Source organism: Odocoileus virginianus, chromosome 20, assembly GCF_023699985.2.
Source record: "Odocoileus virginianus isolate 20LAN1187 ecotype Illinois chromosome 20, Ovbor_1.2, whole genome shotgun sequence".
NCBI lineage: Eukaryota > Metazoa > Chordata > Mammalia > Artiodactyla > Cervidae > Odocoileus > Odocoileus virginianus.
Genome location: NC_069693.1, coordinates 24875685 through 24893694, shown reverse-complemented (window position 1 = coordinate 24893694; position 18010 = coordinate 24875685). Strand labels below are relative to the sequence as shown.

Below are 18010 nucleotides of genomic sequence, written 5' to 3'. Positions count from 1 at the left end.
GCATGTTTCCTGGTCCCTTCTACATTTGTGACATTGAACCAAAGGTCCTTTTGTGTTTCTCCCACCTGAGTCTGTGACATGCTGCCCATTAAGCTGCAGCTCAAATAGTTGTCATCTTCACTCGGTTTTGGAATGGCTCTAGTTCCTTAATCATTTTAGTCTGGAATGAACTTTTTCCTCTCTCAGTCCCCTCATTTTTGTTGCTTCCTCCAGAACGTGAATCTCTGATTTTGAAGCCAAAGAAAACCTTAGAGGTGGGTGACCACAAAATCAATCTCAAGCTCATAGACAACCAGAACAAAGACCAGGTGACCACACTTGACGTGCACGTGTGTGACTGTGATGGGATCGTCAGCAACTGCAGGAAGGCCACAGGTTATACCGAAGCAGGAATGCAAGTTCCCGCCATCCTGGGAATCCTCGGAGGCATCCTTGCTTTTCTGAGTAAGTACTGCTGGCGAGTGCTCCAGCCTTTTACTTCTACAATGTTAACTGTATATAGCCCAAGAGCAGATGAAAACTTTGAAAATTAATTAATATATTTTAAAGCTTATCTTAAGATAAAGAGTATGCCAAGTAATTTTTTTTGCTGTCATTTATTTTTAATTTTTAAATTTTTTGATTCTTTTTTTTTTTTTTATTGTGTGTTATGTGATTTTATAGTCTGTGCCCCACCCACATAACTGAATAAGAATAATATGTATGTATCGATCACCTTGAGGCTGACACAGCCCTGGTCACAAACCAGCAATGGCTCTAACTCACTCAGAATCAAAGCCATAGTCCCTCCAGAGATCTGCACGAGGTCCCTCTGCTGACCACCCACCCCCCAACTTCTTTCTCCCCCCATGACCCTGCTACAACCACGCTGACCTGGCCTTTCCTTAATCACACCAATTTGCTCCTGCTGCAAGGCCTTTACCTGGACCGTTTCTGCTCCTGGAGTACTTTGCCCCAGATTTCGAGAAATGACCGATGGGTTTAAGATCCAGTTAAAGACCACACTTGAGGTCACGTGTAATTGTCTACTGTGTTGTGCTGCATATATTAGCCTCAGGGCTGTGAAGACATGTAAGTTGCCTAACAGCTGTCTATCCGGTCTGTGCCGGCTGCTGCTTACAGCCTTGCTGATTTGTGGCTCTCATCTCTCTCTTCCCTACTCCAGTCCTTATCCTGCTGCTTCTGCTGCTTGTTCGGAGGAGAAGGGTGGTCAAAGAACCCTTACTGCCCCCAGAAGATGACACCCGGGACAATGTGTATTACTATGATGAAGAAGGAGGTGGAGAAGAAGACCAGGTGGGTGTTGAAAACCATGGGACAAAGCTTAATGGCAATCTCTTTATTTGGAGGAAGCAATGATTAGGAGAAGGCAGACATGTAAAATAGTTCTGTGTCACTTTGTGTATTTTTTTTTAAAGACCTTACCCAAGAAAATAGATGTGGTCATTAACCATCATCATTAATAAACATTGTTAACATTTATGTTCTTGCACTCAGATAAGTTCCATGTAATTCCTGCCTTTTTTGTCCCAGCAAAGTACAAGTAAATCCTTTGCCTCTGTCACATGTTTTAATGTCCCATTGGTCAAAGCAAGTCAAAGGATAAAGCCCCACAGAAATGAATTTCTGTTCTTTTCACAGAGGATATGATGGGAAAGGAGTGAATATTTGTTGAATAATAATCTAATAATCATACCCTTTGAAAAGTTCTTAAAACAATCTCCATCTCTTCCCACAAGTGTTCCTCACAAGGCTTCTATGCTATATTTCCTTCCAGTGCTGTTTTGGAGACTCATAGGTTGAGAACTACCATTTCAGGAAAAAAAAAAAAAAGAAAACTAACTGGCATTTCAGATTACATTAGTACATGGTTGTAGACATCATACAGCTGATAGTTAGGCCTCATTCAGTACTGTAATATGTAAACCATATATGACCCTGTGTTTATGATTGTTTCTATTTTACTCTTTGCCCTGTTTTTACCTTTTTCTCTAAAGGACTTTGACTTGAGCCAATTACATAGGGGCCTGGATGCTCGGCCTGAAGTGACTCGCAATGACGTGGCACCAACCCTCATGAGTGTGCCCCAGTACCGACCCCGCCCTGCCAATCCTGATGAAATTGGAAACTTTATTGATGAAGTAAGGAAGCACAGTCAAAAGTCAAGGCACAACAAGCTCATCTGTAAACTTGGAGAGGAGCAATTGTGTCAAAAGTGAAAAGTCTTTTGGTTCTTTCCTTCACCATGTTTTCATCTTGCGTGATCCCTGAGCTACCTCCCTTCTTCCCACCTTTTTTTTTTTAAAATTTGTGCCTCATCTAAATTTCAGAACTAATAGCACTTTGAATTAGTCTTTGGGAGTTTGCAAAGCCCATGCTGAAAAACTGAGAATTGTTTGAAAGGATTTAATAGAATTAGGAAGGAAAAAGAGATTCAAAGTAGATTCAGTTTGGTTTCACTAATGGGTCTCTTTCCCTGCATTGCACTGGGATGTAATATTAAATGTGTAATCACAAGGCTACTCGAGGGCCAGAAAAATAGCTTCCATTCTGTATAGGTCAGAAATGCATTCAGCTATAAATACCAAAAGCTTAAATAAATATGATACTGTGTGCAAATCGAAGACTGAGGTAAAGTAGTTTAGGATGGAGCATCAGCCTTTTCTATCTTTCTGCTGCATGATCTAAGCATGTATGTAGATCCTTGTTCTCATGCTTGTTGCCTCATGACCACAAGATGGCTGCCACGCCTCCAGGCCTTGGGTCTGTTTTTCATTCAAGAAGTAGGAAGGGCAGAACAGAGGACCAAAATCTTTCTAGCAAACTGTTAGGCAAGAAAGAAATTCATCCTACAGGTTATTGGTCAGGACTTGAAGTTAATTAGCTTCAGGTAGGATTAAGAAGAAATGGTGGGATTAAGCAAAGAACCAGGGAAAATAATAGTCCAGTGGGATCTGTTTCCTTAAACTATGTTACCTGATTACTTGCTCGGTCACTGGAATGATTTTCAGGGCTGGTCTGACAGTTCATTGGCCGTAAATGAGTCTTCATGGTTTTTAGCTTTCTAGAGGAGTTGTCATCACCAGGGACTCGAAAAGCACAGCTGTGTTGGACATGACCAAGCCAGATCCATTCTAGCACTGGGTCTTAGAAAAACTGAGAACAGGAAGGGCCAGTTTAAACCATCCCTTTAGATACATCTGGATCAGGTCTTTTCCTCCATTTATGTTTATTTGTGCTTGTACCTGTTTGTTAATTACAAAAATGAAATGTTTGCTATTTTAAAAATATAAATTATAAATATAAATTATGAAAATGTATATAAAGAAAAGAATGCAAATCCTATGAACAGAGAATCTCATGGACAGAGGAGCCCAGTGGGTCGCAAAGAGTCGGACACGACTGAAGCGACTTAGCACGCACACCAGACTATCCTGGTATAACTGTTCTTGGTCTCTGTCCATTTGGATTGGCTGGTGCTCATCTCCCCTGCCTACCTATAATTTGCCACTTTAAACATTCTGCTACATACTTTCTCCTTTCATTAGAAATATATAATGACCCTCTTCTCTTCCCGTCGGTATTAAGTTTACCTTGTTGGCGTTCATTGCCCTGGCGTTCTGCAGGATGGCTGCATTGCTGTGTGTTGTGTGCATTTTGCTTTATTCACCAAGAGAAGGTATTTTGCTTAAGATGACAGGTGTGCAATTCCTCTCAATAAAAGATCCTATTGTCTTCCTTCTTTAGAACCTGAAGGCAGCTGATACTGACCCCACTGCCCCACCCTATGACTCTCTGCTGGTGTTTGATTATGAAGGAAGTGGTTCTGAAGCTGCTACTCTGAGCTCCCTGAACTCCTCAGAGTCAGACCAAGACCAGGACTATGACTACCTGAATGAATGGGGCAATCGCTTCAAGAAGCTGGCGGACATGTATGGAGGTGGCGAGGATGACTAAGGGACTCAAGACTGATGGGAAGAGAGATGGGTCCCTACACTCGTGTGATGGAAAATTCGGGAATCATACTCCTGGTTTTTTGCCAGCTCCCTTCACTTGGGATACATTTCTGGAGAAGAGACTGATCAGTGATAGCATAGTCCTGATTTCCACTTTATAGATCTAATCTGTGTATTAGAATGATTTAGACTTATTCCTTGAATCTTTTTCCTTTCATCGCTCTTGACATGGTGATGATATCCAAAAGACCCCTAAATTTTAATACTTCAAAAGAATGGTTTCAGCCTCAGAAGATTCTGCTAGGAACTTGAAGATTTCCTTAAGGGCTTTGTCTCATTTTTAAAAGGAAGGGGAGGGGTCAATTTCCCTATTGTGTGTATATATATATATAAAAAAATTGTGTTTTTGTTCCTCCCATCACTGCACTGATGTCCTGTGTTCTGAGATCCACTCTTACTCCTTCTGAATTCTATTACATTTCTCTGGTGCAGACATTATTGGGCCCTTTTAGGGAAAGAGGATTATGTCTTAGGTTGGCCATGTACTGAGTGGGTATTGTGTACTCTTAAGACCTTAATGGCTTAACGGTTTTTCATTTTTGTCTTCTGAGTACGTAACTTGTAATGGGCATCTATTCAGTTAACTTGTTCTGAGTAAGGATGTTGGTCATGTGAATATCATCACAAGGTACTTTGGTTCTAAATAGGGAGGCTGGGCCAGAAAAGATGGTGAGTTTCAGGTGCCACTGAACCTTTTTTTTTTTTTTTGACCGCTCTGCAGGACATGGGGAATCTTAGTTCCCTGACTAGGGATCAGACCTGCATCCCTTAACAGGGGAATTGAGGATTCTTAACCACTGGACCACCAGGGAAGTCCCACTACTAGACTTCTAATGTTTATTTCTCTCTAAAACAGAAGAGTGATATATTCCAGGACTTGGAATTGTGCCTAAAGTCTGTAGCCAAAGACAGAAGCTGCAAGAGGGCACCGCAGAGAGCAAAAGTGAAAAGTGGGCTTGGAGATGGCAGGGGCGGTCGTCATCGAGCCAACGGAGGCTGGAACAGTCGAGGTGGCTCTCCTGCCACCCCTGGAAACTCTGAACTAGAGGAACCTCAACATCTGTTTCTTGCCAGGATCCTTGGACCCAAAGCACAGAATCCCCAAGCCTGCTTTTGTTGATATTTATAGAAAATGCTAGCTGGTCTGGACACATTTGCCCCACATTCCAGCTATGAAACTTGAGAATATTTTTCATATCCAATTTGGTTTTCCTTTGCAGAGGAAGAAAACACCCGCTGAAAGGGTGTTAGCAAAGGAAGGTGAGGGTAGGGAGTACATTAATCTGGATCTTCCTTTAGTTGAAATGCATCTTTTAAGAAACTTTTGACAACCATAGACAAGAATTTTATCTAAATTACTTCCCTACCTATCAACTGTTTTTAGAAGAAAAGGAACATCTCTCAACCACTTCTTAGAAACTGTCTTGATTTTTCAGCAATTTAAACTCTAATGTAGTTCTACGTAGAGAATGTCACTATAGTTTTGAGTGTATATGTGTGTGGGTGCAGATAATTTTGTATTTTCTTTGGGAGTGGAAAAGGAAAGCAATTCAAGCTGCAAAAATTATTCTTAAATATTTGTTTTTTTATAAATTTTATTAAAGAATTTTGTTACACCATTGTCAAACTTCTTTTATTTGATCGCACAATTCCAGGTTAGACAAATGGTAGGTAAGCTCATTCGAAACACGGAGAGAGAAGCTTCATATTAAAATGTCTACTCCTGAACTTTGTGTCATTCTGTTGGGACTGAATAGGGGGAAGGGGAAGCTGTGTTTCTAAGGTCAATTTATTGGAAGGCTATCCATCCATGTGGCATGTGATGTGGCATGTGGTGAAACCAATAAAATCTCTTTGTCAGGGGGAAGCTATTGTGGGTTGTATGGAGGGGTAGAAAGAAGCAAGGCTGGGGTTTCCCTAGTGCTCCAGTGGTTAACACTCTGTGCTGCCAATGCAGGAGGCTTGAGTTTGACCCCTGGTCAGGAAACTAGATCCCACATGCTGCAACTAAAGATCCCACCTGCCACAAATAAGACCTGGTGCAGCCAAATAAATATTTTTTGAAAAATGTGGTTTCCAATTGAAAGATGTTTTAGTAGGTTTTATTTAAGAAAGAGATGAGGAAGATTCAGGTGCAATTTATTAATCATCCCCTCTGTGGCAGACATTGCTAAATACTTGAGAACAGTATCACTTTGACTCCCCAAGATAGCCTCGTGAAAATGATTCTGTTACCTTTGAGAGTAGGAAATGGCTGATGGCCTAGGGCTGGAGTCCAGAGAAATGGGAGTGACTAGGAAGGGGCCTGACTCACTGAGGAGAGAGTTAAATGAACCATTTCTTCCCCCAGTGGCATGGTCTTGTATAGGGAGCACATCCCATTTCCCAAGGCTTTCAGCAGCCAAATACTAAAGAGGAGTCATCAACTCAAGAGATCTCGGAGAGAAGCAGGACAGCCTCTTGGGAGCAGTCTCACAGAGTGGGTGTTGGAGCCGGTTGTGACAATGGTAGGCGAGGTTACTGATTTTTAACGAAAGGAGAGGCAGGCATGCTAGTCTTGCCCTCAGAAACATTGTCCTGGATTTGTAGCATGCGTTTCAGACAACATGAGTTTTGAATGTCCCGCCAGGATTCCTGTAAGTGAAAAGCTGTTACTGATGATATATCTCCAATCCATTCTGTTTTACATATTAACACAATTTTGATGTGGCACAATTTTAACAAACACTGAATTTTCCAGGACTGTCTGTGAATAGAGCAAAGATAGAGCTTTTATTGGGAGCTGTACTTAGTCCATTTAAGAAATAATATCATCAAGAACAATATTTGCAGCTATTACCAATTGGTGTGTGTGTTTAGTAGTTGTTTTTAAATATCACTAGTGAAGAAATTCAACAATTGAATATTATTTTACATACCAAACTTCAATATAAGAAGGTGCAGCATCTGATTACTTCACTACTTCAGTGTTTCGGTGACGAAATGTTTTCATACTTATTAAAATTCATTATTTTATAAACTACTCACCCTTTATACAGAAGTTAATCACGTTTTGTTTCTCAAATCGTGCTCGTTGACAGTTTGTGTTCACTATTTTTACTTCCCCTACATGAGATTAAAAGGTGCTTACTCCTTGGAAGGAAAGTTATGACCAACCTAGAGAACATATTAGAAAGCAGAGACATTACTTTGCCAACAAAGGTCCGTCTGGTCAAGGCTATGGTTTTTCCAGTGGTCACGTATGGATGTGAGAGTTGGACTGTGAGCGCCGAAAAATTGATGATTTTGAACTGTGGTGTTGGAGAAGACTCTTGAGAGTCCCTTGGACTTCATGGAGATCCAACCATTCCATCCTGGGGAGATCAGTCCTGGGTGTTCATTGGAAGGACTGATGCTGGAGCTGAAACTCCAATACTATGGCCACCTCATGCGAAGAGTTGACTCATTGGAAAAGACCCTGATGCAGGGAGGGATTGGGGGCAGGAGAAGGGGACGACAGAGGATGGGATGGCTGGATGGCATCACCGACTCGATGAACATGAGTTTGAGTAAACTCCAGGAGTTGGTGGTGGACAGGGAGGCCTGGCGTGCTGCGATTCATGGGGTCGCAAAGAATCGGACACGACTGAGCGACTGAACTGAACTGAACCCCAGGGAAATACAGGTGGCGAGAGAAAAACATTTTTTCCCAAAGGGGGCGTTCCTAGACAAGTCGATCCCGCCCCTAGTGCGTCTGCCACACGCCACCCGGCGGCGGCGCCGGTCCGCTGAGGCGCATGCGCAGGTCGCCAGTAGCGCTTTGCGCTTCAGTCATGGCGGCGATCAGTCAGGCCGCTTGCAGCAGGGTTCTGGAAAAGTGTGGTCTGGAGCAGATTTTGGAGGCGTTGAAGCTGCTGCTGAGCCCGGGAGGTGAGAGGACGAAATTCGGCGCCGGGCTGCATCTGGGGCCTTTGGGCAGGGTCTGTCCAGCGTCATTTTACCCTTGAGGAAACCGAAGTTCAAGGAGGGATGGGAACCGTTGAATATTGAGACTAGCCTAAGTATCTCGAGCGGTTACCTTGGGCCAGGCACTGTGTTAAGCACCGTGGGTACGTGTTTTCACCCGTCCTCACTGCAGCTCTGCGAGGACTGCAACCACAGCCTCAGAGAGTCTCCCAGAGCTTCCTCGGAGAGGTCCCAGCTTCTTGAGAGCGCAGGGTCTGATGTGGACACTGGACATTTGTACAGAGTGCCAAGGAGTCCAGAGAAAGGAAGCAGTGACGTTTGCGTTGCGTTTTGGGGAGAGGATTTAGAAATTTACAGTCTGTGGTAGGGATTTACAGTCACTCTTAATCTTTCCCAGTTTAGAATCAGAAGGGACCTTGGGAGTGGTGTAGCCTGGCGCTCTCCTTTTACTCCCGAGGACACCTCCGACTCATCAAAGAGAGTAAATAACGTGACCAAGATCAGATGGTCAGATTAGAGGCGGAACACGAACTTGGAACCAAAGTCTACCGAACCCTCTTGTCAGACCAAGGCAGATTATTCAGTATGGAGCCTCTGATGTTATGTGGAGCTTTGGGGAAGATACACAAGAAATAGGGTCCTACTTTAAATTAGAGAGTATAATTTGGAGGAAGAGGTTTGTAGGGTGAGGAAGGTAAGGTACATGAAGGTTATGTTCCCAGTCTTAGATTTTGAGATTCCCCCACCTCCACCCCAAACTGAGAAAAGTCAGGAAACAGTAAGTATATCATACTAGGGGTAAGTGAAAGCTAGTAGGGGTAATTCCTTGCCAGTCTAGTGGTTAGGACTCCCTGGTTTCACTATGGAGGGCCTGAGTCAATCCCTGGTGGGGGAACTAAGATCCCACAAGCCGAGAAGTATGAGCAAAAAGGAGAAAAAAAAAGTCATTGAGTGCCTGCTAAATGTCAGCCCCTATAGTGTGCTATTTAAGTATGGATCTTTTTATCCTCACAACAATTCCATGATATAGATATTACTTGTATTCCATTTTACAGATGAAGGAACCAAGGCTCAGGTACATTGGAAATTGCCCAATGCCAGTCTCCTAAGTGGTAGAGTTAGGATTTGAATTTCAGATGCCTTCAACTGTAGTATGGAACTATATGTACTACTTTGCCACAGTGAAGAATTAAACAGCAAAATATGTTTTTGACTTGTTAGTGGAGAGGTTGCTTGTCTAGCAACGTCAACAATCTAGAACATTACTGAGAACAGGGATTAAATAAGTTAAATAGTCTGGAAGTAGTCATCTGTTGCAAAGCACATACACTTCGTTTTTGGAAGACCCTCTCTAACTCTCAGTATTTGGTGGAGTTACTGCATGTACTCCTTTAGCTTAAGAGAAATCAAGCATTGTTATCTAAAAAAGAATAATTTGGTAAAATGATATTATTTTTACAAATAGGTTATATTGTGTGAATCTTTCTGCTGTTTTCTTTTATCATATCAACTGCTGAAGGAATTACAAAAATACCTGTGCATAATAAGTATTCATATGTTCCTGATGGACAGAGGGTGTTGAGACAAGATGAAAGTATTTGCTAAAAGTACCTCCAGCTAGTTCAACTTCTTTTTCTTTCAATTGACTACTTTTGAGGTAATATTTACTGAGTGTCAACTGTATGTAATATTCTGTCCTCAGTAATTTTGGAGATAGAAATATTATTTAACAACTTGTGCTATCAAGTATCTTGTTGGGGGAGATGGTACTCCAAATATAGTGTGCTCAGTCGCTCAGTTGTGTCCAATTCTTTGCAATCCTTTGGATTGTAGCCTGCCAGGCTCCTCTGTCAGTGGTATTTCCAAGGCAAGAATACTGGAGTGGGTTGCCATTTCCTCCTCTAGGAGATCTTCCCGACCCAGGGATCGAACCAGGGTCTCCTGTGTCTCCTGCCCTGCAAGAGAGAATTTTTTACTGCTGAGCCCATGAGGAAGCCCCACTCCACATATAGGCCAAAGATATTCAACATAGCAGATAATACTAGTGGTGAATGAGGGTACAGGTAGCAGTTGGTTAGTTAGTGAAGGAGTTATCTGAGGATGGGGCTGTGGAAGGATACAAGAGGAAGGAGAATTCAGCCTAGAGAAATTTGAATAGACAGAAAGGAAGGAAGATACCGAGTCTTTCCCTTTTGAGCTATTAAAGGTCTACAGCATTATTTTCTCTTCACCTGCCTTCCATTTCTGTTCTCAGTTGTGGGGCAAGTAAGAGTAATAGCTCCACTTCCCTTATTAGGAAGTGTGTTAAGCAGAATTGGAAAGGGCTTTGTCAGTTTCAGTGAAGTTTTGCTTGAGGTCATCTCAGCAGTTGTTCAGTCACTAAGTTGTGTCTGACTCTGTGATGCTGTGAACTGCAGCATGCCAGGCTTCTCTGTCCTTCACTACCTCCCAGAATTTGCTCACACTCATGTCCATTGAGTTGGTAATGCCATCCAACCATCTCATCCTCTGTTCCCTGCTTCTCACCATTGGTCTTTCCCAGCATTTCAGCAGTAGTTTTCCTAAAAAAAATAACTTGCCAGACTAAATATATGTTCAGTGAATTCAGCCATTAAAATTGAATTATGTGGTGCTTGGGGGGCTGTAAATTTTGGTGATTTGTATATAATGAAGCTGTATCTCACACACACACACACACACACACACACACACACACACACACACACACACACACACACATATATATTTGGCTGCACCAGGTCTTAGTTGTGTCTTGCAGAATCTTTGATCTTTCTTGTGGCATGGGGATCTAGTTCCCTGACCAGGGGTCGAACCTGGGCCCCCTGCATTGGGAGTGCAGCATCTTAGCCACTGGACCACCAGTAAAGTCCCTTATTTTACAGTTTAAATTTACTAGAAAGTACCACACAAATTATGAAGTCTGCTTTTAAATGTCACAAAGCATAGACTTTTGAATTGGTGGTGGGAAGAATAAATAACTTTGTTTATGAGGGCAGCATTTCCCAAAGCATGATGGGGATGGTTGTAGGCAGTATGTAGAGAAACATTTTGAGGCTGAAAAGCTTCAAATAGTGATTAAGAGCTTGGGTTCTGGAACTGGGTTGCCAGAGTTGAATATGCTCTCTGGCAAATGCCTTAACCTTAGTCTTCTTATCTGGAAATAAGGATATTAATATAATACTCTATACCTCACAGAGGAGAAGGCAGTGGCAACCCACTCCAGTATTCTTGCCTGGAGAATCCCACAGACAGCAGAGCCTGGCAAGCTACAGTCCATGGGGTCGCAAAGAGTCGGACATGACCAGCGACTAATACACGCACACGTATCTCACAGAGTTGGTGCAAGGATTGAATTAAATACATAAAGCCCTTAGGATAGTATATTAACTATTACTAATTTAAGTTTAAAAAGATTTAACTTGAAGAAATAAATGAATAAAGCAAATAACAATACAGCTGGTGCTCAAAATAAATGGCCAAAAAGTTATGGAAGCACTATATGTCTCTAGTTTGAAAAACACTGTTTTAAGGCTGCAGGTCTCAAACTTTTTGGTTTCAGTACTCCTACACTCTTAAAAATTGTTGACTTAAAAGAGCTTTTATGTGGGTTATGTGTATCAATATTTACTGTATTACAAATTAAGACTTTAAGAGAACCCTTTTAAATTTATTTAAATACAACAGTAACAAACCTGTTACATGTTCACATAAAAAAATACATTTTACCGAAATAACAGTTGGAAGAGTAACATTGTTTTACTTTTGAATGGCATTGTTTTATTACACTTTTGCAAATCTTAAGTGTCTGACTTACTAGGAGAGAGCTGGGTTTTCATATTTGCTTCTGTGTTTAATCTATCATGACAGGTTTTTTTTATTGAAACAGATGGATATCTAGACTTACACATCTATATATGTAAGTGAAAAGGGAGGAAATTTCCATCATCTTTTCAGATAACTGTGTATTCCTCTTTAAAACTCAACAAGAAGTAATTTCTTAAAAGTTGATTTTAATATAGAATATGAACTCATATTAATGAATTTTCATACTTGGTACACTCAAGAAAGAATGAGAACATAAAAGGCACTGTCTTAGTATTAATATGAAAATAGTTTTGGCCTTTCTGACTTTCTGAGAGAATCTTGGGAAGGCCCTCAAAACCTGAGACCTTGTAGCGCACTTTGGAGACTGCTGCTCTCAGAGAAAGCCATGTTTATTTTCAAGTAGCTTTTATTTTTATCACCAGAGAGGGCAGAGGAGACCACTTTATAAGGGGCTCTTAAGAAAAAGGGGCTAGTAGCTTTTGTTAATCACTTTCTTTGTGTGCCGTTTGAGTTCCAAGATCTTATAAAGTCACAGGAAGTTACTTCGAGATTGTTTATTGATCTTAGTCATTAGTGGCAACAAGCTATGAAAGCACTCATTTCCTGTTTAGGTGTATATCACTCAAAGGCAACAGATATTCATGCCAGTGGGTCAGAACACTTGGCCTGAACAATCTTAGAGAAATACTGAAAAATCTTACTCTTCTGATTCTCACTATTTTAGTGATGCTCACTAAATTGAATAACATTTTAAAATGTTATTGTTCCTTTTTCTTTTCATAGAAGTAGCTAATATTCCTTATAGTAAAGCTTTAAAAAAAAAAGTTAGAGAAGCTTAAAGAAGAAAATTAAAATGACCTTAATCCCACAATCCAGAGATTACATTTTGGACATATATATATATGTATAATTTGTTTATAAAAATGATATTATATACTACATACTGTTTTCTAACCTTAAAATATATTTTTAGTACAGAAACAACACATATTTACTGTGAAAAAAATTTTAATGAAGCAAAAAAGAAAAATCACCCAAAGCCCTACCATCCAGAGATCATCACTGTTAACACTTTGAAGTATAGCTTTTGAGATCTTCTGTGTATGTACTGAGGCACACACACATATGAGTTTTCATACAGTTGGGTTCATCCTGTTTTTTTATCGATCAGTTTTCAGAAAAATACATTAGTGTCTTAGTCTCCAAAGGTAGCCAACGGAGTGATATTTTTTGGTTTTGTTTTATTATGTAGTCATGTTTTTGTATATATATGTTTCAATTTATTGCAGTGATTATTCTTGATACTCTTAATTGTGCCATCTGTGGCCTGTGGGAGTCATTCAAATGAACTGTTGGACTCTTTGATGTGACCTAGTAGTCTTTGATTGCTTCTTTGCTTTAAGACATAAGATATTCAAATTCATCTTATACATTTCTTGCTCTATGCTTGAAAGCAATTCTTTTTAAAAATAAGTGATATTTAGGGACCACAAGATGGACACTAGTAATATTTATTGCCACTGAGATGTCATTGCTTCCAGACTTTTTCAATGATTAGAGCCAGGAAATATTTGGATTTTCAGAAAACAAATTGAAAGTTCTTACTGATAGTCCTAATTAAAATGAAATGTTACAGAGTTTAAATTTTTCCTAACATTTCATTAAGAAAAATTTTAAGCTTATAGAAAAGTTGAAGAAATTTTACTATGAAAACTCAACTACCATGACCTAGACTCTTTAACATGTGTTTGTCCACCTAGCCATTCTTCTTTACTATATTTTACATTTTTATCTTTGTATTTCTTTTCTCTTACCTGTAGATATTGATTCCTAATAAAATTAATAGTTATTTACTTATATATATATGTATGCAAATATATTGTCACATATTCATATATACTCACACATGCATATAATGTTTAAAATAACAAGTCCAATATTACTATCATCAACAATTGTACTGTTTCTAAGAGATTTTGTTTGTTTGTTTTTGTCCTCAGGATGTACAGAGTTCTATATTTCAAGTCATTTGAAATAATTATGTGTGGTTATGCTACTAATTTGGTTTAGAGAAAGAGCTGGAACATTTTTTCTGTAAAAAGCAAGCAGTAAATATTTTGGGCTTTGTGATCCATACTGTCTCTGTTACAGCTTTTCACATCTGCCATCATAGCTCGAAAGCAGCCATATGTAATATGTAAATAAATGAGCATGACTATGTTCTAGTAAAGCTTTATTTGTGGAAATAGGTAAAGGGCCAGATTTGACCTGTAGCTTGTATTTTAGCAACCTTGGGCATAAAGTATAGAATTTTATGTTCATTTTTTAAAATCTTTTATCTTTAGGAATATTTTGAATTTTCTTTTTGATTTGTTTTTTTAAAACTATGAAAAACGTGTGTGTGCTCAGTCGTGTCTAGCTCTTTGTGACCCCATGGACTGTAGCCCACCAGGTTTCTCTGTCCATGGAATTTTCCAGGCGAGAGTACTGGAGTGGGTTACTATTTTCTTCTCCAGAGGATCTTCCCAACCTAGGGATTGAACCTGTGTCTCTTGCATCTCCTGCATTGGCAGGCAGATTCTTTACTAGAAGCACTGCCTTTGAAGCCCCTGAGAAACATACAGTGCTTTAAGAGGAAAACTCTAAAACTGGATACATTTATCCATGTCTGCTCCCACAGATTTTTTTCCATTTCTCTATAGACAGTTCATTGTAGTGAATTTTTAATTTGTTCTTCCACTGCTTTTAAAAAATAAAAATAATCTGTGTACCTTCCCATTCTAACACAAAAGTTAGCATACTATATACATTCTTCTATACCTTTTAAAATTCAATGTGTGTTAGAGATAGCTGCATAGTGGTACATGGAAATCTTCCTCTTTCCCTTTTACAGCTGCATAGTATTCCATTATGTGAATATGCCACTGTTTATTCATCAGTTTTCTATGAATGGATATTTGGGGTTTTTTCTTTTTTTTTTAGAAATGTTTAACCTCTTAAAACAAATTTTTAAACCACTACAGTATCGTAAAGTAAATTTGAGTTGTTTTAAACCTTTTGTTAATGTAAAAAAAAACTTTTACCAGACTCGGTGGGTTTGGGGTCCTTAGTGAGCACACCAAGTACTTTCTTAAAGTAGAAGCGTTTATTACATGTGACAAGTAAGGAATCAGGGGGATAGTGTTACCAAGTTCAAGCTACTACTGCTCACTGCTCTACCATGACAGGACAGTAAATTGGGGGACAGGTGTTTGGGCAAGAAATAATGACTTTATTTGGAAAGCCAGCAGACTGAGAAGATGGTGGTACAAGAAAACCATCTTAACCTAGTTAGAATTCAGGCTTCTTTTATACTCAAAGGGGATAAGGTGTGGCTTTTTGCAGACTGGGCACAGTTGTTGATCTAGCCATGATGTTCCTATAAACCTCCAACTGAGAAAAATGTTCAATGGAGAAAAATGTTATTTTCTTTTCAGCACCTTTTAATCTCTGTATAAGTGGAAAAGCGTTATACCTTTAAAGGTCAAACCTAGGAGGTAGAGAAAAGGCTATAGTGTATATTTCAGACGCTAGGGCACAAAGATTAGAGCTAAAGGAATAGACCCAATATGGAGTCAGGTTTGTTCTGTGTTAAATAGGCCTAAAAGCACTATCTCCCCTAACCATTGGACCAGGGTGGTTTTAAGCCTGGGAGGCATGCATATTCATGAAAGGGCAGGCATGATCATCCATAAGCATTGTGAAGAGGCGGCGGTTACTCTAGGTTGCCCAGAACTGAAAGCAAACAGGTGCTTGAGTGTTTGCTTGTACTACAGTGTCTTGTTGGATGTTTTGTAACCTTTTGGAGACAGTGGTGTAATTTAAGGGTTAGCTTCTATAAGACAAAGCGCACTTTGATTCAGCCCCATCCCTCCCCTGCTGCTGCCTGTCTAACAATACGGCCAAGAGTAAGCTTTGTGTGTGTGCCACTTTGCGTTTTTGCCTGTGCATCTGTCTATAGGATAGATTCTTAAAAGAGGGATTGTTGGGCCAATGGTTAAATGCCTATATAATTTTGTTAGATATTGCCAAATTTCTCTTCTTAGGGAATGTACCATTTTAGTCTTTTACCAGCCATGTATGAAAGTGTGTGTTTCCATGAAACACACAATGTGTTATAAAAACATTTGGATTTTAGCCACTTGATAGATGGGAAGTGATATTTCGGTATAGTTTTAATTTACTTTTCTCTTAGGAGCAAGGTTGATCATATGTTCATGTTTAAGAGCAATTTGCATTTCTTTTTCTGTAAACTGTTCATATCTTTTCCCCATGTAGTATTTCATGCTCTGTTCACTTTAGAATATTTTTAGTGAACATGTCATTGAATAATGTTCATCATAGTATAATGGCTTCAAATAATTCATACATCATTCATTCATTCAATAAATAACTACTTATTTTGAACAGCTACTGTGTCAGACAGACCTTGTTCCAGGCAAGGAGAACATAGCAGTGAACAAAACAGCAATATCCTTGTCCTCAAGGAGTTTTTGTTCTCGTTGGTGGAGAGAGGATAACAAGCGAAACAAATGTTGCATATAAAATATAGTATGTTAGATGCAGGTAGACTATAATTTACTCAAGGTGTATTTCTAATTTTACACTAGTATAAATAATGTATTGTTGAACACCCTTTTAGTTATCATCAGTTGCATCTTTTTTTTTTTTTAAGTAATCAGTTGCATCTTTCTTAGAAGATATATTAACTTTATTTTTGAAGTCTGTTGTTTGATTTCATTTATGTTTTCAGCATTTTATTATAGTTTTATAACCATAATCCACCTTTTTGCATTACATTTTTTAGTAGTCATACTAGAATTACAATATACATCATAATTTTTCACAATCTACTTAGAATTTATCTTGTACCACTTCACAGGACACATGAAAACCTTATGTAAGGGTTCTTTTATAGCTTTCCACCCCTTTTGGGTTTTATGTTAATAGTTTTCATGTTTATTATGTCTTTATAAGATATAAACCCCATAATACAGATTTATAGATTTTACTTTAGACAGTTATATGTATTTAAACAAATAAAGAGGAAACAAATGAATTTTTTATATTTACCCACATATTTACTATTTCTGATGCTTTTTCCTTCCTTCCTGAAGATCCAAGTTTCCATCTGGTACTGTTTTCCTTCAGCTTGAAGAACTTCCTTTAGCATTTGTTTGTATTCCAGATCTGCTGGCAGACAGTTATCTTAGCTTTCATTGATCTGAAAATGTCTTCCTTTTCCTTTCATTTTTGAAGGTTACTTTTTATTGGATATAGAACTGTATTGGATATAGAACTGTAACTTGATAGGCGGTTTTTTTTTCCCCCTCCTGTCATCACATCAGGGGGTGGTGGTGGTTTTTTGTTTGTTTTTTACCCTGTTACCACTTTAATGTTTTTCCATTATCTTTTAACAGTCATTGCTTATGATGATAAGTTCATTCATAGCATTGGTCTCCTATGCTGACTTTTTTTCTGACTACTTTCAAGATTTTCTCTTTGTCTAATTTTTAATTTTTACTTATTTATTTTTAATTGGAGGATGATTGCTGTACAGTATTGTGTTGGTTTCTGCCCTATATCAGTGTGATCTTTATCTGATTTTAATGATTGACTATCATATGCCTAGATGTGATTTTCTCTCTACTTATCCTGATTGGGCATCACTGAGCTTACTGAATCTGTAAATGTTATGCTTTTTCACTAAATTTTGGAAAATTTTGATCATATTTCTTCACATCCTTTTGTGCTCCATTTTCTCTCCTCTCCTTTTATTCTAGTTACTCTCTATTTTATTACAAATACATCATTTGATAGTGTTCACAGATATTAAGGCTCTTTTTCTATAAAATCTTTTTTGTCTTTGTTCAGACTGGTAATTTCTAGGGGTATATCTTCAAGTTCACTTTTTTGGGGTGGTCATCTCAAAGCTGTTAAATCCATCCATTGATGTTTTAAAAAATTTCAGATATTTTGTTTTTAAATTGTAGTATTTCCATTTGGGTTTTTTTTTTGCTGAATGTCTGCATTTTGTTCATTCATAGTGAGTACTTTCCATCATATGTTTGAACACAGTTGTAAGAGTTGCTTGAAAATCTTTGTCTGCTCAGTCTGACACCTGAGTCATCTTGGATCAGTCTCTATTTGAATGTCTTTCTCTT

The 18010-nt window shown here is 38.9% G+C and overlaps 2 protein-coding genes across 3 annotated transcripts in view; both read left to right on the top strand.

Annotated features, from left to right (window-relative positions):
* Positions 1-5637, top strand: part of CDH1 (cadherin 1) — a 70518-nt gene extending 64881 nt beyond the window's left edge. Inside the window, exons 13-16 of the mRNA XM_020893384.2 lie at positions 214-444; positions 1166-1296; positions 1998-2141; positions 3748-5637. Coding sequence (XP_020749043.2) covers positions 214-444; positions 1166-1296; positions 1998-2141; positions 3748-3957 — 716 coding nt within the window. The 3' untranslated portion in view covers positions 3958-5637. The remainder of the gene's footprint in view (positions 1-213; positions 445-1165; positions 1297-1997; positions 2142-3747) is intronic.
* Positions 5638-7821: 2184 nt separating this feature from the next.
* The window catches only part of TANGO6 (transport and golgi organization 6 homolog), a 181068-nt gene continuing 170879 nt past the window's right edge, over positions 7822-18010 (top strand). For both annotated transcript variants that reach the window (XM_070451087.1, XM_070451086.1), the window contains exon 1: positions 7822-7925. In XM_070451087.1, coding sequence (XP_070307188.1) covers positions 7829-7925 — 97 coding nt within the window. In that variant the 5' untranslated portion in view covers positions 7822-7828. The remainder of the gene's footprint in view (positions 7926-18010) is intronic.